Source organism: Falco punctatus (genome assembly GCF_963210335.1).
Source record: "Falco punctatus genome assembly, chromosome: 14".
NCBI classification, from domain to species: domain Eukaryota; kingdom Metazoa; phylum Chordata; class Aves; order Falconiformes; family Falconidae; genus Falco; species Falco punctatus.
The window spans coordinates 5,662,017-5,687,946 of NC_137594.1; the positions used below are offsets into that span (position 1 = coordinate 5,662,017).

At 42.2% G+C, this 25,930-nt stretch overlaps 2 protein-coding genes and 1 long non-coding RNA gene across 3 annotated transcripts; 1 reads left to right on the forward strand and 2 right to left on the reverse strand.

Annotated features, from left to right (window-relative positions):
• The first annotated feature begins 1,428 nt into the window (after positions 1 to 1,428).
• MPHOSPH6 (M-phase phosphoprotein 6) lies at positions 1,429 to 9,656 on the forward strand. Its single transcript, XM_080410787.1, has 5 exons — positions 1,429 to 1,587; positions 5,381 to 5,493; positions 7,054 to 7,144; positions 8,163 to 8,260; positions 8,710 to 9,656. Exons 1-5 carry the CDS (start codon positions 1,537 to 1,539, stop codon positions 8,852 to 8,854), a joined length of 498 nt encoding a protein of 165 aa, XP_080266913.1. The 5' UTR covers positions 1,429 to 1,536; the 3' UTR covers positions 8,855 to 9,656.
• On the reverse strand, positions 2,499 to 5,374 carry LOC308073072. The gene is made up of 2 exons (XR_013931897.1): positions 4,742 to 5,374; positions 2,499 to 3,545 (listed from the first exon to the last, which is right to left on the reverse strand). It is a non-coding gene; the product is annotated as an uncharacterized lncRNA (long non-coding RNA).
• Positions 9,371 to 25,805, reverse strand: LOC308072966 (uncharacterized protein). Its single transcript, XM_080410609.1, has 2 exons — positions 20,281 to 25,805; positions 9,371 to 16,035 (listed from the first exon to the last, which is right to left on the reverse strand). Exons 1-2 carry the CDS (start codon positions 21,163 to 21,165, stop codon positions 15,112 to 15,114), a joined length of 1,809 nt encoding a protein of 602 aa, XP_080266735.1. The 5' UTR covers positions 21,166 to 25,805; the 3' UTR covers positions 9,371 to 15,111.
• Between the last annotated feature and the right edge of the window lie 125 nt (positions 25,806 to 25,930).

A 25,930-nucleotide genomic window follows, 5' to 3' on the forward strand; every position in this document is an offset into this window, starting at 1 on the left:
ATTAAACACAGGGCTCTGATTTGCAAGGATCAACAAAAAGCACATACATTATTAAAATGCATGGCAAATAGAAAATAACACAAAAATGGTCAGATTATGGCTGTACTGTGCCATTGTATTAATTAACAGCTTTCCCCTATTGGTTTGTTCACTAAGATTCAAACATATTCATTCTTTGATGAACATTTGTATTCACAAAACTGCAGATTTCTTCCCAGCCTTCTTTTGTTGTAAGGGTTGATAGCCGTTAATGAGAAAGTGAACAGAGAAGGAGCTAAACACGACAGGGCCAAGCGAAGCAGAATAGCTCCCACACTCACAAAGAGATTTTCTTGCTGGGGCCTTGAATTTCAGAGCAGCTTCAACTCATTTACAGAGCCTGGAAATGAAGGTGCCTTGCCTATAGGAAAATTAAATATTTCCACACAGTGTTATGGCTTTGCCTTGAAGCAGTTGTGGCTCCATGTTTCATTCACATCCGCGGTCATTTTAACCCACTGAGCTTAACTGTGTAATAAGGATGCCTGGATATGGATAATTCTTCCCCCTCCTTTCCCACTGCAATCAGGTTTTGCCCTTCATTATACTTTTTTGTGGACTCTATTAGAGCATAAATCTTTACAGAGTTCTTCAGGCTTTGACCTACATCTTGCATATATAGGAACTTTTCTTCCTAGATTGTCTTTTGGAGCACGGCAGTTCATTAAAGTTTTGAACACTGAACCCTCACTCTCATTGCTTTATCGCCTGGTTTATGTGCCAAATGTCAAAACAGGCGTCAGAGATCTGATTTATGAGGATATATACAGAAATTGTGGAACCTGCTTGTGACTGGGAGTCAGCTGGCAATTTCCTATCAGGATTTCCTCCTCAGCTACCCAGACCCAGCCCCAAGACAGCGCTGCCAAGATTGAATTCAAAGATCACGATGCAGGACTAAGAAAGCTTTGAAGCTTTTTGTAGTATCTTTGAATTTATGTGCTTTCCAGTTTTAATCACATTTAACCATTTTGTGATTAATTTTTTTTATTTTTTGCCAGTCGGTGCCGATTTTAAAAAATGAAAGTTGAATAAATCAAGCGGCCTCCAAATGCCATTATGAGATGGATTTTATACTCTCTTTCCTTCTCTCTTTGAAATATCAGGAAATTATAGATGAAACCGTAAGCCGGCAGCAGTACAGAACACAGGACTGGTGATAAGAAATCTCAGGTTCCCTTACTAATTCACCATTTCATACCCAGTCAGATTTATCTCCTGCTCACACACTCGATCTCCCTCACCCCACACAGCCGGCTCTGTATAGGAAAGTTGCTTTTTTTAACGTTGTTTCTGCAACGACCGTGCAGCCCCCTGGCACCCGGCCGCACCGCCACGACCCCGCGCTGTGGGCTGGGGCCTGTCCCTGCAGCCGCGCCCCGGACGCGGAGGGTGGAGCCGCGCCGCCACCTCCTCCCGCTCCTCCCCCGGCGTGCGCGGCCTCGGCGCTACGCGAGCGCGGGGATCTGTTGCGGCCTGCGGGCGCCGCTGGCCGCCATGGCCGCGGAGGTGAAGACGAAGCTGTCCAAGAACCTGCTGCGCATGAAGGTGAGGGGGGGGGGTGTCGGGGCGCCGGCAGCGGGGCAGGCGGGGCGGGCACCCGGTGGCGGGAGTGCTGCCCGCCGCGCTGCGCAGGGCCGCCGAGGGGAAGGGGCCGAGCCGCGCTGCGGGCCGAGCCGGGCCATGTCGGGCGCCGCTGGCATCGTTTTGGGTATTTTCCGTGCCTACACCTGGGCATGCAGCGTCTGGCCTGGCCTGACAGACGAGCATGGCAGCCTCTCGCCTCCCGTAACGTTTTACACGTTTTAAACGTTTTACAAATGTATTATTTCTCCTCATCCTTCAGGCCTGCGGCCTGCCGGGCTGCTGCCTCCCTACGGCGGAGTGGCAGCCCCAGCGCCGGCCTGGGCAGGGGCAGGCAGGGCTCTGGGGCCGGGCGTCTGAGCTGGGAATTCCCGATTCCCTCATGACTGCGGCAGAAGCCTGGCCTGAGCCTTAGTGCCCGCTGCAGGGCATCCTTCGGGAGTCTTTCCATCCCACCTGGCTTCTCAGCTTATGGTGATTAAAAGCGATAAGGAGTTCTTCCCCCACCGCACACAGTTTTGAAATTAAAATATTAACGTTGCTTGCCTTACTTGGCAGGGCTTTTAAGCTTGAGGGGAATAAAATAAAGTTCTACGTTTATTTTATTGTATCCGATTTTTTGTTTGTTTACATGGATGGTTAATAACGTACCCGACCTGAGCAGCTGCGTTACCTGCCCTCTTGCCTCATCAATGCCAGGCACATCCTGAGGTGCTGGTTACCCTTGGAATTGTGAATCTCTTGTCAAGACCAATGTGAAATTAGTTTCCACTCACCGGCTAATGGATTCTGCTTCCCTAATTCAGTAGAGCACATTCTCCTGTGATTGATGGTTCTTTATTGCTGGAAAACAACCAGTAAAAGTTGAATTGATATTTTTTTCTTTTTTTTTTTTTTTTTCAATTTTAATATCCATTAAATTTTTATAACTGAGTATGATGGGCCTTAGTGGCTTGTGGTGGTTTATTTAGCTGTTTTTTCCCCCACCTATGTATGTGGGACTGTGTTTCAGACACTGGGTGAAAGGAGCTTAGCTGACTTCAGTTCAGTCTCTCACGTGAGGTGTACTCTGCCACAGTAAGATGGTGGAATATTTACTCCAGCTAGCAGATGCTGCTAAGGAAAGACTGCAACTTGTGCACAGAGGGAATAGAACACATCTTGTCTCGCTCTCAAAAGGGAGTAGATGTTTGGCTTAGTTAGCCAGCAGTGTATGGCAGAGTAAGACTCCCGTGAGTTGGATTGCAGTGTCATTATTTTTTCTTATTTTTATATAATACACTCTTTTAAGGTGGCATTTCTTCTCTTGTTGCTTGCCATTTTATTAACCCCCTGGAGATTTCAAAAAAACAGTTTTTAGATTTTCTTCCTTGGAAGGCTGTGGAGAGCCAGCCTGTGAATGGGCTACTGTGACATTTGCAGGTTTATGGTCTGGGCAGTAGTAACCAGCTTTAACGAGATGAGTAAATTTTGAAAAGGTCATGCACAGATCTTGTATTTAGCACTTTGCTCCTGCAGATGTTCTTGTTTACAAATGTTTTAATTAATCCTTTAGCAGCTGCCTCCAGAGGCACTGATAAGATGTATTATTACAACTCAGCAGGCAGGTAAAGTGGCACCCAAAGGTGACATGGTCAGTGGTAGCGTTTTGAAGACCATTTGTGCTAAGTACTGGGCCGCATGTGTTCACCGTTTGGTGTCAAAAGATGGCTGGTGCAAGATGGGTCTTGCACCATTTGATCCAGGTCCCGTTGCCTGGGGAAACTAACCCAAATAACTACTCGGTTATTGACTTACATGCTCTCTGTCTACCACAACAGGTATTTTTTTAATTCATTCATGTGTGTTTACTTACATTTTAGATAAATGTGATCATATGTTTTTCATCTAGTTATTCCTGTAGCAATCTTCAGGAACATCATCTTTAAAATGTAATGTGAAATGGTTATTTAATTGCATGCTTATAGCAGAATTTCTCCTGTTGAGATTGTTCAAGGAAATTGGTTAGCCAGTCAGAAATACGGTTTTCCACATGATAGATTCACTTATTTTCCTCAAGAAGATACTGTAATTGTAATTGCAAAGCTTTGACATATTTTGGATTGACTCAGAAAACAAAAGTCAATTTTTCTTTCATTAAAGATCTTGTACAATGGATGCAAATAGAAATATAAATGGAAAATGAGACACTACCCTTATATTGGTTTTACTTCAGAGTTTGGTTTTGTTTGCTTGGGCATTTTGTAAAGACTGAAAAAGTGTTTGGAGTGGATGTAATACATATATTACACATCTGTATTGCCTAAATATTTAAAATAAACTCAGTAATGCATGTTTTTTGTAGGAGGGAAGTGTTTTTTCATGCCTTCTTGGGCTTTATCCCCAACCCAGCCCATTTTAGCTGGGACCTAAACTATGTCTAAGCCTAGTGTTCCCCCCTGGCACATTACCTGTCAGCTTGCAGGTTTATCTAAACACAAAACCGATGCTGCTCTAAATGAGAGGGGTAGAATTAGTTGATATAAAATTCCTCTGCAGTGTTGCACATACAGGTATGTTTTGATAGCCACAAAGTAATTTTTGTACAGGAGTGTGTATAAACTGTACTGGTAGACTTGCCTCTAGCTGGGAATTACATTGGTATAAATGCACACCTTTGACAGATACTGTTATGCAAATGCTTTCTGTAGACCCTAAGGGAGGTCCCAGCTCCCAGGGATGTGAGGATATAAGGATGATTACCATAAAATTTTGAAGAGTTTTGTTTTTTCCAGTATGTTTTGTTAATATTGTTGATACTTAAATTGTCATTCAGTTCAGGGACCTGACTTGAAACAAATGGAAATAAAAGGGATGTTTCACGTATCTCAGGTCTGTAGTTTTGCACTCTCAGCAATTTTTCATAGGCTATGACAGATGTCCTCGTTTTACTCCCAGCTATGAGAGAGGTTACTGTTCCTGTCTGCCTGTTTTCATCCCCTGCCAAAAGTTATCACTGAGGAAGCAATTCACAGGAATGTCCTTGTATTAGGCAAAAATATCAGTCTTCCCCTAAACTAAATTATTGGTCTCAACTCATCTGGTAGGGTGTTCCTGCAGTGAGTTAACAGGTACTTACACATAATGCTTGAGTGGTACTTTGATGGGTCAACAGTAAGAAGAGCTGGTCACGTCTTCCTTTATCACAGCTGGATACAGAAGACTTCTTTTCATATCCTCAGTTACTTCTTTCTACTTCCAGAGGCAGGTTTCAGCCTTCAGAGCTACAAACCCAGGCCAGTTAAATAAATCTGAGAAAAAAGAGGACGGTTGAATGTATAGATGTTTCAAAAAATGGCCAACCTGGTATGACCAACCTCTAGCTCTGAGCTCCGGTGCTGTTCATTTGTATGGGTGGTGTAGGCTTCTGATACACAGCAATAATTTTTAACACCCTTAGGTTCTCTATGGCCTTTGTTGAAACATTGGATAAATAACAACTTGGATCCCTCAAAACTAACCAGGAATGGTCTGTTACTTTGTATGCAAGTACAGATGTGGCTGACTGTTGACTTCCAGTAGATTGAGGTGATCAGCGGTTGTTAATTGTTCCATTGCCTGTTTGCCCGAACTTAGACCAAATCACAAAAAGCATTTACTGCTTAATATTTGCTAAATATTATGTAATGGATAATTGTTGTCATGTGATTTTTGCACTTTTCAGAGCACACTCATGATGCAAATAACTGAAGCTCTGTGTTTATGTCTTTCTTTGTAGTTTATGCAAAGGGGTTTGGATTCACAAACTAAAAAGCAACTAGAAGAGGAAGAAAAGAAGATAATTAGTGAAGAACACTGGTATCTTGATTTACCAGATCTAAAGGAGAAAGAGTAAGCTTGTACCCTTCTGTGCTACTTATCTTCGGATTGTTGTGGGGTGGGAGTAGAATATACCTATTTTTTCCTATAAAAAATATTATTAATAACCAATTAGCTGAAGCAAAATTAGTGACAAACTGGCACTACAGCTTTTTTTATTACTTATTTTCAGGGATGTTCTGAAGGTTGCCTAGTGCAGTTTGACCTACTTCCATTTCCTGTGTGTGTTGTTCTCTTTCACTCACACATTATTCTAGATGCATGTAATTAGTTTCTTTCAGGCAGGGACCAATTCAATCATTGCTGCTTTTTTCCTTCATATGGAAAAAGAAGTTTGAAACCTTGTGTTAGTAAATTCAGCTCCAGTCATGTGGTCAGATCCATTCAGGACAGTTCTGTCTTGAATCCAGCTCACTTCAAATCCTGCTTTTGAAATAGGATAGATAATGGCAAAAATAAAGGAAAGTTTAGCTTATAAGGAGGAAAATGTCCCTTTCTGCTATTTAGAAAGATGCTTTAAATAGCAAGAGAATGACTTTAGAACTTGCTTGACTTTTCTCCTTTCAAACGAGAACAAAAATTCCACCGAGGGGAGAGGATACATAACTTTCAAAAAGCTGGGATCCAGGGAATTAACTGTAGCTGAATAAGGTCATTGATAAATTATTTTCCATTACTGTTGGTAGATCTGGCAAAAAGGTATTTGAGCTTCAGCTGCAGCAAGGAATGTTCAGGCTGGACATTGGGAGAATTTTTCTAACAATAAGGCTATTGAAGCACTGGAGTAGATTGCCTAAGGAGACACTGGATTCTACATCATTGGCAGTCTTTTGAGGACAGGTTAGATGGACCTCTGCTGTTCCTGGTACATGTTTGACTGATCCTACTTTGAGATAGGAGGATGAGCTTGATCTCTTCAGCCTCGTCCTGTGATAGTAGGAGATTATTTTACATGGGAGATGAAGAGGATAAGGGAAGAGGTGCGTATGTGTGTGAGGAAAAGAAGGATGGAACAATTCACGGAAGTACTTTTATCTAGCGCGTGTATTATGAACGCCTCAGGGTCATGTTTCTTTTCTCACTCCATGCTCATTAAAAGAGGGAGAAAGGGGAAATCTTTCTCTGCTGAACAGAGTATTACACAGTGTTTTATATCCTGACAGACTCAACTAATGCCAGGTCTAACATCACAATGAAAAATTAATTAGAAGCTTTTGCTGGTATAGTAATGCCACCTGGAGAGTGATATTTATGTGGTATTTTTATTCTGGCAAAAGCATTAATGTGGGTGGAATCATACCAGCAAAGAGTGCTTTTTGTCAGGAGAGTTAATTTTGCTTGTGGAACTGGCACAGCTTTGCTGGCAAAAAGTATTCCTTTGCACTCCAAGCTCCTTGTATTGAAAGATTTATCAGACCAATTGTGCTTCAGAAAGTAGTTGATGCTTTAAAATACACTGTGGCTTTGTTTATTTGTGTGGGGGGAAGACAGCAAATGCTTTTTGCATTTGTTTAATTTGATTATTTTAAAGTGCACTCTTTGACAGAATGCTGCGTTTGGGGTTTCATGCAGGAGCTTTATAATAGAAGAGAGGAGCTTTATGCCGTGTGAGGATCTACTTTATGGCAGAATGTCCTTCAAAGGGTTCAATCCAGAAATTGAGGTACTATTTACATGTTCTCTTTAGAGGGGATCTTGCATTAGGATTGAAGCCCTTGGGAATGGGGATTTGAGTGTTCACCCTGCATGCTGTTTGGCCTTTGCAGTACCTTCCATAAATTCTCCCACGTACAGAAGTCCGTGACTCAAACCAAATTGTTGATCAGTGCAGCATCTGGTAATAGAAGCTTTTTGTCTCCTTGTGTTGATGGTCAGTAATTGCATGACTCCTGCAGATTTTTCCTCCCTGAAGTGAGGAAACTGTCCCACATGCTGCTCGCTAAAACAATAGCTCCCTTTTCCTGCTGCCATTTAATTTAGAGTCCAGTCTTCAAATATTCAGCACTATTTACTCAACACTTACTTGTGTAAGTAAGGGCTTAAAGTTCCAAAGTAAAAATTCTGGGCAAGGGAGTCTTCAATTTTTTTCTGGCATGATTTATGCTGATACAAGTACACTGAGATGGTAATAAAATTGTTACCACAGAACTGAAGCAAGAGGATGAAGGTGTAAAGGCTAAGAGGTATACAGAAGGCTACACAAGGTGGTTTACTAGGGGATTCTTTTAGTTATTTGGAACTTGGTCTCACTGTGACTTGGCATATTATTGCTTCATGGGTTTTACTGTAAATCCTTCAGATATTTTTCCTTCTTAACAAAACCATTTCAAGGACTATGTGCTAACATCACAGTGAAAAAATAATTATGACCTAATTCTCCGGTCTCCTTAAGTTGTCTGGCATGCCCTTGAGGGTGTTTGAATAGTACAGTACACTGAAAACCCTGTCTCTGTGTTGCCACTTTTCCCAAAGGCAAACTCTAAGCTCAGCTTCGGAACAGACAGTCATGCTGCCTTTTCTTCATGGGATTTTGTAGCAGTATGCTCTAGCCTGACCAGGAAAGGCAAATAATTATTAGATTTGATTCTTACCTTTTATGAGTTTCTCTTACCAGTGAATTTCAGCATAGTTACCATTGCATCAGGGTTACATGTTTAAGCTGTTTCTTACTTTGTTTTCAGAAGTTAATGATCCAAATGAACTCTAGGGGCAAGAAAGAAGAAATTGAAGTGGATGATAAAATGGAGGCTGATGTGTCAGATGAAGAAATGGCCAGAAGGTAAGTTATATTTTATGACATAATCAGTATTAGCTAGGAATAAAATATGATACTACATTATGTGTGGGAAAATAAACCCAAAAAGCAAACAAACAAAACAGTGCCCCCGCAACAGATATGGTACTTTGCAGGGCGGATTTCCCACAATTTCAGGTGTGTATTCACTGGAATCTCCATCACTTTTAGGGGGTAAAATACCTAGTGGGGGTTTTCTGCCCTTTGACATCCAGGTATTCCATGCTAATTCCCTCCTTGTTCCAGATTGCAAACAAACCCAAACTATGAGAATGAATAATAATGTAATAAGTGATCATAAGTACTTGTGCTGCTTAAGTTTCTGATGACCAGCTTTTTTACACCACTTAAATTATTGACTAGATTTATTCTTTGCCTCATTGACATTTTCTCTGATTTTAGTAAAAACTGTACATTTTATATTACCGTTACAGATACGAAACATTAGTGGGAACAATAGGGAAGAAATTCTTGAGAAAAAGAGACCAGTGTGTGCTCCAGGATGAAGATGAAGATGGGAATAGTAACACAAGACCTAGCAAGAAAGCTAAAAGAAAGTTCTTAAAACCTCAGGATTAATGTCAACTGTACAACTGGAGCTAATAGGAATGTTATCTACCAAATATGGTACCACGAACTGGAGATTGTTCAGAGTTTTTGCTATTTAATGTAAAGGATAGATTTGTAAATCTGAGTCTGTTCTCATTGAAATTTCTACCATCCACGTGACACACATTTTTCGAAGTGGATGTGTGTATATAATGGATGTCATACATCCTTTCCTCTCTCAGCAGCTTTTAATGTGTGGGGTACTAATCCCATCAGTCTTTTTAAATGTTGTGCATAACTAGATGGAGTGTCACAGGCAATCGAGAGCAACATTATTTACGATTTATGATAATATCTGAAAGAAGTAATTGGAGTAAAGACGAGCTTTGTCCAATCTAGTAAGGCAGTTCAGCTTTCACTGCTTTTTTTATTATGAAAATAAAAACCTTTGCTGTCTTCAAATTGAAAAAAGTCAGCAGAAACATGTATCTCTCTCTCTCCTTTTTTTTTTGCTGTGCTAAAAATAAGATGAGAAAAGAACAGAGATAAAATCCATTTTGTTGAATTTTATTTTTTATAAAGCTTATTTAAAAATAGGGAGGTTTATAGTAATTTTTTTAATAGAGCAAGCCAAATATTGGGCAACATTTGCAGTTTGACACTTGAACAGATTGTGAGTCTTAATTTCTGTCTTCCAAAAGAAGTTTGCTAATCTTGCCTCTTTTTCAGCAAAAAAAATCCAGTCTTATAATTATCTAGGTCTTCTCATAAAAGCGTAATAACAGCTTCAGAAATATATTTGAAAGCTGAATAAAAACTGATTTTTTGTGTAGTTAATGGTGGTGGTTTAGCTAATTTAATGTAAAAATTATGCTTAATACTGTCTGATAAAAGAAGCGATCCTGTTTTGTGCTGGCCACAGATGTCCCCAAATACTAGTTGACTGCACTGATTTTTTCTGTTTAGCATGCAGTGAAGCCATCTGGACTAATGTTGGGAAAGAACAGGAATTGTCATGCTCTTTGGTCAGTGGTCTGGGCCTGCTGAAAAATGTTAATGCGGTCTTCCTTAAAATTATAGCAGTTCTCTCTATCCTGCCTTTCAACAAGAAATATTTCTTTCTATTACTTCATTTCCCCAGCTAGATGGCGAAGTTACTCAGCCTTAATGTTGACTCTCTGGAGGAAGAGGAATTTGTTAAATTGAAGTAGTGGCCATTCTGTCCTGGACACAAGAGGCTTTTTTTTTTTTTTTTTTTTTTTTTTTTTAAACAACTGAGTGAAGCAAGACATGAAACTCAAATTATATAAAGAAAGGGACTGTGTGTCAGCTGTATTTAGCATGTGATGTATGAACTATAATCCATATATCAAGAGCACCTCATTAGATATTCAAGATGGATCACACATGGAAAGAGAAATTTACTTTTAACCTAGTAAGGGGGCCCCATATAGGTGGAAAGTCTGTGATTCATGATCTGAGAGAGTTTTCCAGAGCTAATTAAATGCTACTGGTTCAATTACTTAAAACCTGATCATATATTATTGCTAGCTGAAAAGAAGTTAATGATGGCAAGGCATTATTCTTCCTATGTAAGATGTGACCCGAGCTAAGAAATGATTTATTGGTGGTCATCACAAGAAAAACTCAGAATATATGCCATTATTCTTTCTTGCCTATTAGTAGGGAAGTGATTTCCCTCTACCTGAACACGTTTCTTCAATGGAGAGAGAATTCCTGCAGAACTATGCTACATAGTTGAGGGGGAAAAGTGTGTTCTAGTGAACAACCAGCAACCAGGACACGTCACTGCAGTTGCATGCTGAGAGGCAGTGCATGGGGAAAGGTTCCAGTGGTGTCATGTAAAGGAGGTTTGGGGTAATTCTGGTAGTGGTTAGTGGCTCAGATGAACTCCTTGTGAAGTCTTTGTTTGCCAAGGCTTTATGCAGAGAGCTCGCTGGTAGGGCAGAGTTTGTGTCAGTCCAGTGGAGGTAATTTTGCGTAAGGTAAAGGGCATTCTGCCGTACATTGTTCCTTAATTTAATGTTATTTCCTGGGGAATGGCTGGAAGCGTGAGTGGCATGGTGCATGGGTAAGGGCATGAGTGAACTCTAAACAGCTTCCTAGAAAATCCATGACTTTGGGAGTGGGGAAGGGTGGTTCTCCTGTTTCCTAAACATGCTCGATACCAGCTGTGGAGAAATGATAGATTTTGGTTTGTTGTTTTCAGATCTGGACGCTTTGTTGTTCACATTTAGCTGGTGGCTAGGTGAGCTATTGAAATGCTACAGTAAGAGCAATTACTAATTTTTAGCAGAATCTCTTTTTCATGGGGAGTTTGTAAAATGCACCTTTGAAAGCACCATCCATAGAGCATGATTATGAGCAAGACAAAACTAAAAATCAGCCCTACGTGACTTTTTAAATGCATTTTAAGTGCCCAGAGTTACAAGCAGGCATTTTATGATGGGATCTTCTGAAATACCCATCTGTATTTCTAACCTGATAAATACATATATATGTATGTATTTTAAGTCTGGCTCTAGCTTCCTAGCCAGGGTGGAAACATTCTGCTGTATAAAATCTGTGCTTGAACTACTCTTGACAGAGATGTAAGTGTAGCGGTGAAATATTCATAATGCGAACCTACATTAATTCAAGCTGTCTTGGCTCTGACAGAGTCTCAAATGCAGATGCATTTTCATGTGCAACTTCCTAAGCTGTAGAACTTTCCCACGTGTTTCTAAGAGGAAAGCATTTCTTCTTTGAGAACAAAAGTGAGTTGAGTAAGTAGTAGGCAGTTTTGTTGAAGAAAATGGCTACCTACCTGCAAAATGTAATGGGTAAAGAGTTATGGGACACCTGGAGCGTTTGTGCCTGTCACACTAAGGTACCTATTAAAGCGAACAAAGCAAAGTGTGCCTTGTATTTTGTGCTCGCTGACAGCTCGTGGTGAAGTTTAAGCACGTCTCTTGTCAGGTGAAGTTTTGTCCCTCCCTTCGACGGACTGACAGTTGTTTATTTCTGTAATAACTGCTGATGTTGGAAACATGGAAGTGTAGAACAACTTCATCTTTCTTGCTGATGTTTCTCATTTTGTTATTTTTATTTTGCTTAGTATTGGCTCTTTAAAAGTCCAGGACCAGAGTCCAACTGAAGTGAGCCATCCTGTATCCTCTCTTTAGTAATGCGTGACCTGATTGAACTTTGACTCTTGGAGGGGGGGATGTTCAGTGGTGCCGTGGAGTTTGAACTGTGTTTCTTCTGTCATATGTTGTCTTTTCCAATAAGACACTCCATTATTTAATTCCACAATCGTGGATGGCCGTCGTTGCCATTGGGCATTGCATGTGTGTGTGTGTGTAATGGGCGGCTGGCCTGGGGTTCTGGGACTTGATCCAGCATTCAGACTTAAAAAAAAAATAAAAATTGTTTCATCTTTCTGTTAATTGGAAGACCATACTTCTAAATTGTATTTGGAATTAGACAACTCCTGGGTGGGGGGTTCTAAGTGTTTGTTCTGCTTCATTTCAACAGCAGTCAGCAACTAAAACTGCACAATCGCTAAGGCTCTCATTAAACCGTTCTCAGAGTGTTAATAAAGTGTAGTGGTGGTGAAGGATGTCAAACATCCCATGTTTCCCTTCTGCATGTGAAAGCAAATTTCTCTGAGAGCTGATGCTTTAAGGACTTGATTGTTTCTTTTCTTTTTAGGCTGGGAGAGCATCTGCCTTCTACAATAATGCCTCGCTAATGGAACCTCAGCATGGGGCCTCTGGGTTTGTTTGGTGTTGTTTGGTTTTACACTACTCTCATCTCAGACCCTTGAGGCATTTTGGGTCTGGCATTCACACCTCAATAACCTGCTGTCATCAGCTTTTGGGGAGTTAACTGTGAAACAGTTCCTCGGCTGTATGTGTTGATACTTCATGTGATTTGATGTTGCACAGTGAGGACCTGGTTATAATTGTCTCGTTAAGAGGGAAGAATCCTGCTCAGAGAATGGCTATCAACAGATGGAATTGGGGAGAGGGTTGAAGCTTCCGTCATCGACAGCCCTGTAGGTCTTTAGTAAGAACTGAACTGTAGAAGGGGGTATCTGCGTTGAGTCCCATCATTGCAGGCACAGGTAAAAATGCTGATAATGAGCCTATAGACCTCTGCCCCAGAAACCCTTGCGTACCATAACCTGAGCAATTACCAGGGACCAAGAGCAGGAACATCTCTGAAGAAGCTGGGAGACAAAATAAGCGGTCTGTTAATGACTGTCCTCGAGGCAAGAGGCAGTGGCACCAGAAAACGGCGAGTTCATTGCGAGAGAAATACGGTTTGGTGACCTGGGTGAGTGCAGATGGGAATTCCCATCAACTGGAATAGAGGTGGTGAGTGTGTTGAAGCTCGCAATGTTCCTTGGGGTGTCAGGGAACACCACATTTTGATCAATCATTGTGAAAGGGGTAAAACCCCTTAATGGGACCTTAGTGTGGTGAGAGAATAATAACACAAAGTACAGAGCAAAGTCCTTAGTTCTGTTACTTATAGAAAAATGTTCCCACCTCTGTAAAATCTTTCAGTGTCCCCTGTCCCCTCTTGCTTGGCCCTCAGATCCTTGTCCCCATGCAAGTCCATGCGCACCCAGGCCACCAGTTGCTGCCACGACTGATGGGCAGGGAAGAGCTGGCATGCACCGCGGGCAGCCCGGAGCTGTTGGCTGCTGAGCCCAGCAGAGGCAATGGCTACTGAGACTCCTCTCTGGCAATCATTTTCTTCCTCAGCCTACAAGCTCTTTATCCAGGAACCTGTAGGATCTGACCACCTCTGACACAACTGTCAGATTTGTTCAGTGTTGGCCTGTTTGGTTCAAGAAGTTTGTGGTGGGAGGGGCTGACCAGCAGATCGTTAGTGTGATTGATCAGACCCCATTTACTTAGCAAATGGTGTGTGCAGGAGTCGTGCAGTTGGAGGAGCTGTACTTAAAGCAACTATTTATGTTTTTATTTTGATTTATTTATTTTCAGGCATACACTTAAAGTATTTGTGAGGTTTATGATCAAGTCATGTCTTTGAGCAAAAAGATACACTATCAGAGGGAGGAATCAACATTGGACCAATACTTAGGATTATCGTAGATTGGGGAGGAAGTGTTTTTCAGTGTTTCTGCTATTTTTTTGATGCTTTGGAGAATGTTTCCCCTTTATCGGTGGCTTCCTTTTTGGGTTTTTTGCAGGGAGGCATGGTAGGCGGAAAAACAATTTTTAAAAAATGGGGAAATGTGATTGTGAAATAATTCTGAAGAAATTCTAAAGAAAGATTTTGTCAGCTCCTTGATTGTTTTCACTTTGATACAGATGAATGAATTTGCTTGTGACATGAAAGCTCTTGTGCTAAGCAGTACTCATTCAGGACAGCCATATAGAGTCCCATATTGCTGTGCACAAAAAGGGAAGAATTAAGGATATAGTGGGCTTAGCGTCGTTGTTCTACCTTTGTTATTAAAATAATGCGCAATGGTAAAATACAAAATTTCCACCCCTTTTGGGACAGAAATAAATCTTAAGCCAGTTGTGATGTTTAAGCACCATTCACCCTTTATATGATGATTAATTATCAGAAGCAAAGCTTGTAGGTATCTCCTTACAGCCTATCAGCCACAATAATGGTGCAATATATACAGTTTTCATCACCGGAAAAATATGTACATACCAAAAATTACTTTGGGCAATTTACTGCAGTAATGGCAAAAGGGATATACATGATGATAATTTTCATTTTGTACTATGTTTTGTCTAAGGATGATGGTGAAAGAATCGTTCCTCTTAATGCTTCTTTCAAAGATGACTTTGTTTTACTTATATTAGAGGTAGAGAAATGAGATGAGCTGCAAGTGGTTTGATCTTGTGAACGATGAAGTTTTAAATACATACTTCATTGTCTAAATGCTCACAGATTACTTTTCTCCATATAATAACCATAGTAAATGTGTTGGCGGCATATCACAATTAATAATCCATACTCCTATTTATGTGCTATAGGCACTCCAAAATTCCCCAGACGTATTTCTTACCCAAGTTTGTGCAAAAAATTGAACTGCAGTCATGTCGCAGCAAATAATTCTGTCTACCTGACTGAAGAGTCTTAAATTCCTGGTTTTTCCCAGAGTGCCATTCACTTTAATCTCATATTAATACATTTTTTTCTTCAATCGCCTGCGCATAATCTTGCAATAGTTGCACAGACAGTGGAAGTTACTGCACCTGTGTAGCATTATTGTACGTTTTCCTGGCCATCTAGATTGTGTAAAATCCTTTAACATTAATTGGGACAAGTTTTCTATCTAGGGTTATGTTGAATTTCTCTTTGAGGGTTTTTTCTATCTCTTCATCTTCAAGATTTACGAATTCCACCAAATCCATATTTTCCTTGTAGTTGTATATGGTCTCAGTGAGTGTCCACCCAATTAGCGCTCGAAAGCCATCAGTGGTCTGGAGGGTGCAGATGGACTTCTTTGTGAAGAGGGAATCAGGAGAGGTCTGAAGGTACGTGCACTGGAAATGGAAATCTTCCACTGTCCGTGGCTCAAGGCTGAACATGTAAACTTTACGACACTCTTTTTTCTCTAGAAGATCAGAATTAGAGAAACTTTGGTTGGGGATATATTGTTTCCGTCTCACTTTCTCAAGGTACCAGATGGCGTTTTTTTCCGTGAAGCGAAAGATGCCGGGAGCCTGGGGTTGGTCTTTCCCCGACACGAGCTCCATGGGCTGCCACATCTGATAAGATACACCAAAGCCTCCATCAACTATATAGTCTTTGCCGTCGATCGCTACCTTTACAAGGAGATGGGTCATGATGGTGGCGTACGCGTTTTGATGTGGATTGAACACATACGCTCCCAGAAAGCTGGCGTCATACCCCAGGCGTTTGAGGACCCAGCCCAACAGCTGGTTGTTTTCCATGCACCAGCCACCCCGCTTCCTCCGCACAATTTTATTATAAACATGCTCCAACTCCAAAGTAATTTTCTCCCCACAATGGATGCTGAGGTTTTCGAAGGGAACAGCACGGATGTGGTGCTGGAATATATCAGTTAAGGTTTCCAAATCTTGTTTTTCAAGGGAACCTTTATAGCCGGTTCTCGCAAAATATTCTTCAAGGTTCATGTCACCTGTAAAGGAAGGAATTGTGTTTTGGTTTTGTTTCTTTACATCAATGATTTATGATGCTGTGAAAACCTGCTCAGGCTGCTGCCAGCAAAAATGCTTTAATCAGAGCAGTTTTTAAAGGTAACGGGTATTCGTATCAAATGGTTCCCCGAGCAAAGAACAGCAGTGCACGTGAGGGTTTGGTTTTTGTCTTAAGAGTCATCCCTACGGCAAACAGCTGATGCAATTTCAGCTCGATACGTGGTGGCTGCGAATTGGGGATTTGCTGTATTTGCATTGTAACAGCAGGGTTAAGAAGAAATATGGTATGACGCCAGGGAGCGTTCAGGAGGGTTCGTGAAAACCGGTCTAAATCGACTGTTCAGTGAAAGGAGTGTCATCTGCTAGCTGGAGGGAGGATAATCTGAGCCAGGATTCACATGTCCTTTTCATGAGTCTGCCACTGATCTACGTGACAGTAAATGAACTGCTCGTTCGGTACATGTCGCTCTCGTGCCACTTAGGAAAAGGGAAAATGATACTCCCTGCACATTTTGTAAAGTGTCAAGTTTTATCCAGATAATTACAACTGAAAAAAGCCTCTGACCTTTGCAAGAGTCGCAGACCACCGAGTCTCTTGTCTGCTCTGAGTGTTGCACAAGCTCATTTTGGTGTTGGGATAATGGATCTGAGCGGAGGTGAGTGCCGCGGGAGACAAAGAGCACATCTCTCTTCCCCGCTGTGCCCCGCGGCTCGCAGGGTGCCCCGCAGACGGGCAGGGGCTGTGTTACATCTCCCTAGTCCTGGCTTTTCTCAAAACTCACATTATTCCTTCCAGCGGAGGGGTGACTGACAGTGACCGAAGCCTCATGCAGCGCATCCCTGGTCTGTCCTGCCTCCAGCAGTGCCCACCTCCTGGCCTGCCTTGGCAGGACTCCTCATGAGCCAGATTGCTGGGTGAGGAGCTACTCAACTTATTTTCTGCCTTCTAACAGTGTGGAAAGTCACACACAGTCCCCTACCCTTTGCAATGGCCCATCACAGTCTGCCAGCTGCCGTGCAAGCAGGCTGCTCTGTAGGTATCTGGTACGTACTGTTTGTAAAATGTGCTGGAGGTTGTCTGCTTGGGCGTGGAGCTGGGCACAAAATCTTTTGAACCTTTGCAAAGAAAGTTCTAAGCTGCTCAGCAGTCTAGAGTTACTGCAAATACTTAGCTTCTTGGCAACCCACAAAGCTACTGGGAAATCTTTTGTGCCTACAGTAAGCTGAGGCTTAGACACTTAATATTAGTGACTCGGGAAGACTATTTTATTCAGATAAATTCAGTGGTGAGCTGTTGAATGTTTACTGCAAACCAGAATGTCTCAAGATGACTTTCAGCGACAGATTCATGATGTGCATGGCGTAGAATCAGCTGTCCAAAGTGAATGGAGAGCCCTATCAAAAACCACATTACCTTCTACAGAAAGGAATTTAGCTTCCAGTGATATTTAAGTATATTGTTGGAGGATATTCTCAATATAATATTTGTTAAGTATAACATAAGGCTTACAACACTCTTCTTTTGGTTTGCAGAATCCAAGTCTATCTGATCATACCCCACTCAAATCGTGAATGCTAAAAAGATCACACCAGTATAAAGCTGGTTCTTGAGTTTATATTATCTGTAATTTCCCTCTGCAGCTCCATAATATGATTAATCAGCGTTGGATCTTGACTGTAGGAGATGAAAGCTACTGTTCTTTCGAATTGTGAGCAGATCAGATGAAAAGCTAGATACTGAAAAGGTAGTCCCACAAATGTGACTGTGATTTATACAGAGAAAAACAACAGCAGAAGTAATTTAAAGAACTATTTCTAAATGTGCAAATGAAGGTGCTAGTACAAAAATATTCCTTACCAGAGCTATACACACTATCAGCAATTCCACTTTTTAGCCTAATACATGGACTTTCTGAGATATATAAACCACAGTTTATAACTTCTTGGGTTTAAAGTTGTTTTTAAAGGATTGTAATTTTATTCTCATAAAGCATTTATTGGGTCATTTATAAAGCATGATTATTAGGTTGCTCTTTTGCTTCCTTTGCATTTGCAATATTTTAAAATAAAGTTAACAATCTAAAAGGATAACTTCCAACAAGAGGTTGTAGTTCTAAATTTACATCTACTATTGTATCTAAACAAAAGAATCTCTCATAGTCAAGTGAATTTCCTCCTGAAGAGTGAAAGATCGAGGAATTGAAATTATATGATCACTGTTTTGCCTTCTTTAGGAGCCCATGTTTAGCAGGTGATACTTTAGCTCTCTATCCACACATTTTTATAATATTTTGCCTAAAGACAATAGTGCTTATGTTATTGTCCATGACCATAAAGAAACCGGGGGTTTTGTTTCTTTGGATTTTTTTTTAAGAAAATAAGCTTACCTTTTAAGATAGCCTTATTTATTTATTGGTGTCTTCAGCTTCTGGGTTGTTTATTACTGGGGTAGCAGTCAGTAAAGCCAGGGGTGGATACAAAGCGTGAGGGCTTGTCTTCTTTTGAGCTCTGCTGGCCCTCACTCCTGAATCTTAAATGCCACAAAAGGGCAGAGTCCACCCAAAATGAACACACATTTTTGGACTTCACTGATCCATGAGCAAATTAAACTTTGTTTCTTCTCAGTTCATAGATGTTTGTGTTTTTCCCTGGTTAAGACCAGAATGAACTTGTTTTAGATGTCAAATAATTACAGTAGACAGTTGCAAATGGCTCCGAAACTTTTTTAAATTAAATTATTATTCCAGCACTTTGCAGTGGAGGATCTGCTTCCTTGTGGGTGCAGTGAATTGCGAAAGTACTGCAGGCTGTGTGTTCCCATGCTCTGCGGATGCACAAAATGATCCTTCTTTGCCCACAAAGGAACTTTTTCAATCGGTTCAAAGCTTCAGCTGCAGCAGGTAGTTATTTCGGAACTGCCACAACTAACAAATACACTGCCAAATATTTATTTGCACAAAGTAATGTGTTTCCTCTCTAAAACTTGGTGTTCTGCATCTTCAAAGCGCTGCAGGGCTTTTTGTTTCATTCTCTCCCTGTCAGGCGTGTCTCCTCTTCATCTGGCGGAGGTGGAAGGTTGGAGGTCCCTTTTGGGAAGGAAAGAGCACATCAGACTGCATCTGGGAAAGCACCTGGAGTTTAGGCACATCAGGTGCCCTGTGAGTCTGTGTGGTTGACTAATACAAGCTTCAAAGGCTTCTCCCTGGCTGGGGACCAACGCTCCTCTGTCACCCTCTGTCATGACACATCCTGCACCATACCTGCCACAGGTATCATAAAGGTAAAAGGCTTTTCTGTTTCGTATAACGTGCTCTGACACCACACTGGTGGCATGTCCGAACTTCCCGGTGTTTTCTTTTGCGTCTGCAGTATGACTTAGCTAAGGTAGCTTTTGTGCAGAATGGTGTTTGTAATAAATATGAAGAGTTTTCTCTGTAATAATGTCAGGCTCGCTTGACATTGTGGGAAGGTTAGACCCCAGAAGTTTAGGGTTGATCTAACTTTTGTTTTCATTTTTGATACCAACAGCCTGATTTTTAAGAACTGTTGAATCATCTCGGCTTCTATTGATTTTGTTTCAATTAAAAAAAAAACAAAACAAAAAAACAGAAAAATCAGATTCTGAAAATTTGGATGCTCAAAATCAGAGAGCTTGTGGGGGTTTTTAAGTGCCCTTGCATAAATAGGTCACTTTAAGTCAATTTCTGGTGAAGGAATAGAACCTGAGCCTTTCCTTATTTCATCATAAGCTAATCAGCACCTAATAGTGGCTTGTTTTGAGAAAGTCTTAACCTTTCCTTTTTTTTTTATGAAGTCTTTGAAAGCCAAATTCTGCTCAACTTTCTATTTCAGCCTGTTAAAGGAAGTGAATAATTTGTAAAAGTCTGCTGAGAAGATTGGAAATAATACCAAAAAAGGTTAGAGGTCTTTTGTGTAAAATGGTAACACAGCTTCTTCTGTAGCATTTTAGTCTCCCTTGCCACATAATACATCTGAAATAAAATGAGATCCAGAGAGGTGGAAAAAATGTTATGGAGTCAAAAAGCAATTTCCAGATGAGCAAATTAGAGGTCGTAAGATGTAGATGGAGAGGCTTAAGAAAAAAAAAAATGCAATCAGGCTATACAGTTAATTAGCAATGTAGTTGAATTGACCAAGCTTTGTGTTCATCTGACTAGCTCAACTTTAGAATCAGATTAATGTTATTAGTGTTAATTTTAGAATTTTTTATATTGGCTATTTAAAGATCCATCTAGCACAGTGTTAGAATTAGATCGTATCCACTAAATTAGGTGGCAAGCCGCGAACGTTTACTGGTGTGAGCTTGTTCTCAAGCACTATGTTGAATTTGTCTTTCAGTGTCTTCTCAACCTCTTCATCTGTGAGAGTTGTGATCTGCACCAGGTCCACGTCTTCTGTGTAGTTATACTTCACCTCAGTGAAGGTCCATCCAACTAAGGCATAAACCCCTTCAGTGGTCTGGAGCGTGCAGATCGACTTCTTCGCAAGTATGTTATCTGGAGACACTTGTAGGTATGTGTTAAGCTCCTGAAAGTCATTTATATGTCGTGGCTTGAGAGTGAATGTGTATATTTTTCTGATGTTCCCTAGGTCTGGAGTATCAGTGAAAGGGACACTTTGCTCAGGAATATAATGCTTCCTTTTGACTTTCTCGAAGTACCAGGAGCCATTGTCTTCCGTGAAGCGGAAGATGCCAGGGATCTGGGGTTGATCCTTCCCAGAAATCAACATCAATGGCTTCCATGCCTGGTAGGCACCCCCAAAAGCAGCATCGACAATGTAGGAATTTCCCTTGATCACCACCTTCAGTAGGATATGATTTATCTCAGCAGTGTATGCCCTCTTTGCCGGTTCATAACTGTTTCCTCCAAGAAGACAGACATCATACCCTAATTCTTGCAAGGCCCAAAATAAAAGGTGGTTGCTTTCCAGGCACCATCCACCACGTTTCTTTCTCACAATCTTATTGTAAGTAGATTGTAAATCCAGTTCCATGGTCTCCCTGCAATGCATGCTGAGGTTTTCAAAAGGAATTGCCTGGATGTGATGCTGGAAGATGACGGTTAAGGTTTGCAAGTCTGCGTGCTCGTGGGACTCATTGTAAGAAATTCTTGCGAAATACTCTTGAATGTTCATTTTGCCTGTGTGACCAGAAAAATCACCAGTTACTGTTGTGCAGCTGTCAAGGGGGTCACCCCTATTCCTGTAGCACAGGTTAACCAGCCTGCAAGGGGAGCCTAGGCCGTTCTGTGCCCTTGATGGAGGTCAATGCCTGCCATCTGTATTTCTTAAAAAAGAGATGCAGACAGCAGCGGGTGACTATCACAGGACTGGAGCAGGTGGCTATCATGCTTTCACTCTCTCAGATGTTGCCTTCAACCTAGGTGGATGTCTTTCCTATGGGAAGACACGGCACGTGGCACAACCACATCTCTGGCCCTGGATGAGGGTCCCACGTGACAAAAAATTCAGAGAACTGACAAACAACAGGTTTGCAGAAAAACTGCTAGATCATACCAGCTTAAAAGTCACAGCAATTTCTTACTGTTTTTTTTACCGTAACAGGCAGGCAATTTTTTATTTATCCCACAGGTAATTTAACTGGAAGGTTTTACATTCGTGGCTTCAGCTAACTGGGATTAACATCTCAGTGTGTCACCATTTCAGACAGGCTTCCATGTGAAGCAGATTGTTGTTTTCTTAATCCGTTTAGTTTCCCTGTCGAGTTCAGACAGAGCTTTGACCCTGGCTGTTGAAAGGAAGGAACTGTTGTTTTTTTCTAACCTAAGGGTCAGAGGAATTGATAATTACTAACAATACATTCAAGGCATATTCGTCAGCCTTTGGTTTCTTTTACCATCTTTTACAAACCAAAGGCTTTTGTTTCAACTCAAATTATTGGATATATTTTGTGTCTTCATGTCTCTGATCCCCTTTCCTTTCATTAACAGAATGAGACTGTAGTTAGTACTGGCTGTGTGGCTAAGATACAAAAGGTTCCCTATAACGCTTTTAATCCACTGACTCATCTGGTATCTGCTTTTAATTTAGATCTAATGTGGCTTTTTTCCATGCAAGGATATTTGTTTTCCAGAACAATTCACAATCTGCTAAGGACTGTATTGATTTCTGAATTGATTTCTTCCTCCTTGAAATTCGGTTGCATGTTTCCTGGGAGGATTTTCCAAAAATTATTTGATGTAGATGAGATGGGAGAAGTTACCTTCTGGTAGCTTTGGTCCAACTGCTACCGTAGGGGTGACCAGCAGTTTGACCCCAGGTCTACGCCAGCATTCAAGCCAGTGCTGGGAGCTTTGGAAAATCCCACCTCAAGCACATAGGTGGGAATGCCCCCACCTCAAGCACATAGGGGGACATACCCCCACCGCAGCCAGTGAGCACATCACACGATCTAATCGCTGGGCTTTAACCCCGGTTTTGATGCCAGCAGCACAACTCAGTTATATTGCTCCTGATCTGCACTAGTACCAGGATTCAGACTGGCTGATGCAGCAACACAGGAAAATGTAATAGAATAGAGGGCTGTCCCACTAAGGGAATAAGAAATAAACATTTTCACTTCAAAAGGACCCAAAGAGGCTACATGAAAAACAGTAATGTGTCTTTGATACTGCATTTTATGGTTTTTTTCCATCTCTTTTTTTAGGACAAGGGCACTCATCTCTGGCAGGATCTCCTTGGAAACGCTGGTTGTAGAAAGCCATTCCCTCCCCAACAGACAGCGCACGTGTACGCTGGCAAGCTCGTCCTGCGGTCCTCTGCCTCATTTTTCTTTCTTTTCCCACTTCTAGCCATTTTGTGTAGCCAGATACAATCGTCTTTTCCCTGTGATGGCGTTGAGCTGAACCTCTGTGACCAGGAGGGGCCCAAGTGAGTCTGTTAGTCTGGTGAGTCCGATATGCATGAAGTTTGCTTTGAAGCAGTAAATCAGGCAGCAGCAGAAGACCCGATGTCCTCTCTCTAACCTGTCTCCTGGGTCTGTGTGTCCCCATCACCCCGGTGAGAGTGCAGTGTGTAACCAGCTCCCCTCTTCCAGCTATGAGCAACCTCCCCCTTGAGAGCCTCTGTAGGGTGTTCACAGTGTGGCTTTGGGAAAAAATATTTTGTGAAATTCGCAGCCCGTGCCTCAGTTTCCCCAGCTGCCCCCTCTCTGGCCTTATCAATTTAAAGACTGCATAGTAGAGACAGCCTCGTGGCAGCTGATAAAATTGGCTCTGATCTCTATAAGTACTGAAGAGGTATACGTATAACAAAGCTGCAGTACAAAATCATTGGCTTTAGGGAGCATTCGTGTAAACCAGCGTTTACTCCCGCCCCTTCCCGGAGGCGACTTTTCTTCTTGGCTCGACCCGTTCCCATCATGCTAGCGATGGGGCTGCAGCAGCGAGCGAGCCCTCGCCCAGGGGACAGTTTGCATTCCAAAACCAAGTTGCCAGATATCTTAAGCCTCAGCCTGGATCTCAGTCTTGTTTACTTTTGCTCCTGCAGCAGCCAAGCTTCGTTCAGCATTCGTGCAGCTTGGTGGGTAGCGAGATTCAGATGTTAGTTCTGCCTGTCTGCAAGCATCCCTGGGGATCGCTGCGTCCTTTCATAATTAGGCTGAATATTAGGAACAGTTCCTCTCTGCTGAAATTCATGAGAGGCTTCCAGAGCTGGATCCTCTTGCACATGCCTATACTATTTGTTTGATTTTAAGCCATGCTGTGAATTAGTAGCTGGGTTTTTCATACACTCAGGCTCAGCATAAAGGGCTTAGTTTAAGTCCGGAGCACTTGATCTTTGTACTTGTACGATGTCCTTGCGGTGCAGTGCACGCTGTCGGCTCTGGGCTTCCTGTAATTTATACTTCGCTAATATGCCTGTGCTGCTAAACACATGGCATGCAGACCCAGAGGGGTGGGCTTTTCCAAACAGGCTGACCCACAGCTGCGAGATGAAGTTAAAGATCAGACACTTGAGACTTACCTCTCAACCCGCGAGCTCAGGCTTTCCACTTTGGTTTGCTCCAAAGTTCCCAGGAAGACTTGTACTGGAACTGCTGTTCTTAAAGGTCCAGGCTGCCTTTACTGCCTGGCAGGAACAGCGTTATCCTCCAGCAGAGCAGGAAAAGGGGGGAGAGTGTTTCTTCTTTTATAAATATATATAAATTCTGATGGATTTATTGGCTTATTTGTATCGGCATATGTGTGGAAAGCCCTGACATGCAATTCATTGTGTTAGGTGCTGCACAGAGAGCCTGAAAATGATCCAGTCCCCAAATTGCTTGCAATATTGAGTAGTTTTTAATCTCCCACATTACTGATGGGACATCTGAAGCCCTCCACAAATGCAAAGGAGAAATACGGTATGGGTGTTGCAAACAACTTTTGTGAGTGGTTACAACCCCGTCCTCAAACCCGCAGGTCGCCCAGGAGCTTCAGTCTCTGGGGCACCTTGGTGCTTGCACCCATGCAGCAGCAGCAAAGCAACAGTGCAAATTTTGATACAGATTTTACAACGCTGACACTCGTGTGGCCTGGATCCCTGTAGGAGGCAACCTGTGCTAGAGAGGTAGTAATCCAAGCCAATTGATTTGTTGGTGGGGGATGGCAACTGCTGAATTAATCGCATCGCGCCAAGCTATTCTCTGCGGCAGATACCAGAGCACCAAGGTGAGATTTGCCAAGTCATTTAGCTGTCTGAATCCCCTTGGGTTCAAAGCAAAGCCCTGTCCTTTGGCAGGGAGGACGCTGCTCCTGGAGTGCTATGCCTTTAAGGATTTGCTTCCAAAGTTAGTGATAAGGAAACAGCAAACCAGTACAAGCTGAGATGAAGAGCCTCTTCTTCTTTTTTTTTTTTTTTTTCCCTTCAACAGAGAGATTCATTTGCTTGCTTGGCAATAAAATCTGTTTTTGTGGCTTGTGCTGAGCAGGAGGGCCAGAAGCACTGAGCTGTGCCACGAAGGGGGCAGCAGCCAGAGCAGGGGATGGGGCACACGCTGGAGATGAGTCAGCTGAAAGGAAAGCAGGTTTTCCTGTTATAGTTTGTCCTTCACATGCTGAATCTCCAGGGCAATGGACATAACACCCAACTCTGATCTTAAAGGTCTGTTCCCAACCTAAATGATTCTAAGTTTCTGTAACTCTATACTCCTCCTCCAGAGCCTATGCAACAGCCCAAAGCACGAGAAACACCCAGGCACGACGACAGCAATGGGTGCAGCCCGTTCTAGATGTTTCCCATGTCTTTCCCCACAGGTGATGGAGCTTCTGGTCTCTGCATGGACCTTCTCCTGGCCCACAGCTCTGCGAGATCTGGCTAGGCTTTTACCTCCGTCCTGATGCTCTGCCCCTGCTGCCAGGCTGCTGCGAGGATAAACGCACCCAGCTTAGCTGCTTTCGCTCTTCCACGGGCCCCAGCGGGGACCACGGGATACAGTCTGCAAACAAGGCAGCTCCTGGGACAGTTTCTTCCGACCATCTGTGTTGCGAGCTGCTGGGCCACACTATAAGCAGCCCCTTTTTCTTCTGCAATCCACTGCAAGGTCAGTCGTTACCATTTTGTTTCCCTGCAGGATGGGGGAGCCTCACGCACTCAAAGGGACCCTTACACACGTGCAGCCGAGCACATGCACACGCATTTGACTCTGGGAAGACGGGGATTTGGGGAACTCGCTGTGTCTCTCTGAAACACGTTTTGAATGTAAGAATAGCTGCAGCTTTTATTAAGTATAAATTGCTAGTTATAGAAAGCTGCACGTATTGCATAACACAAAAAAGGGTCAGTGAGTTACTGTATTTTTAAAAGCCTTAGCTTCAAAATAGCAGCACATACAAATAATCAGGACAACTGCAGTGGTTAATGACATTTTTCGCTTTGGGAATACATGTAATTTGGGGGA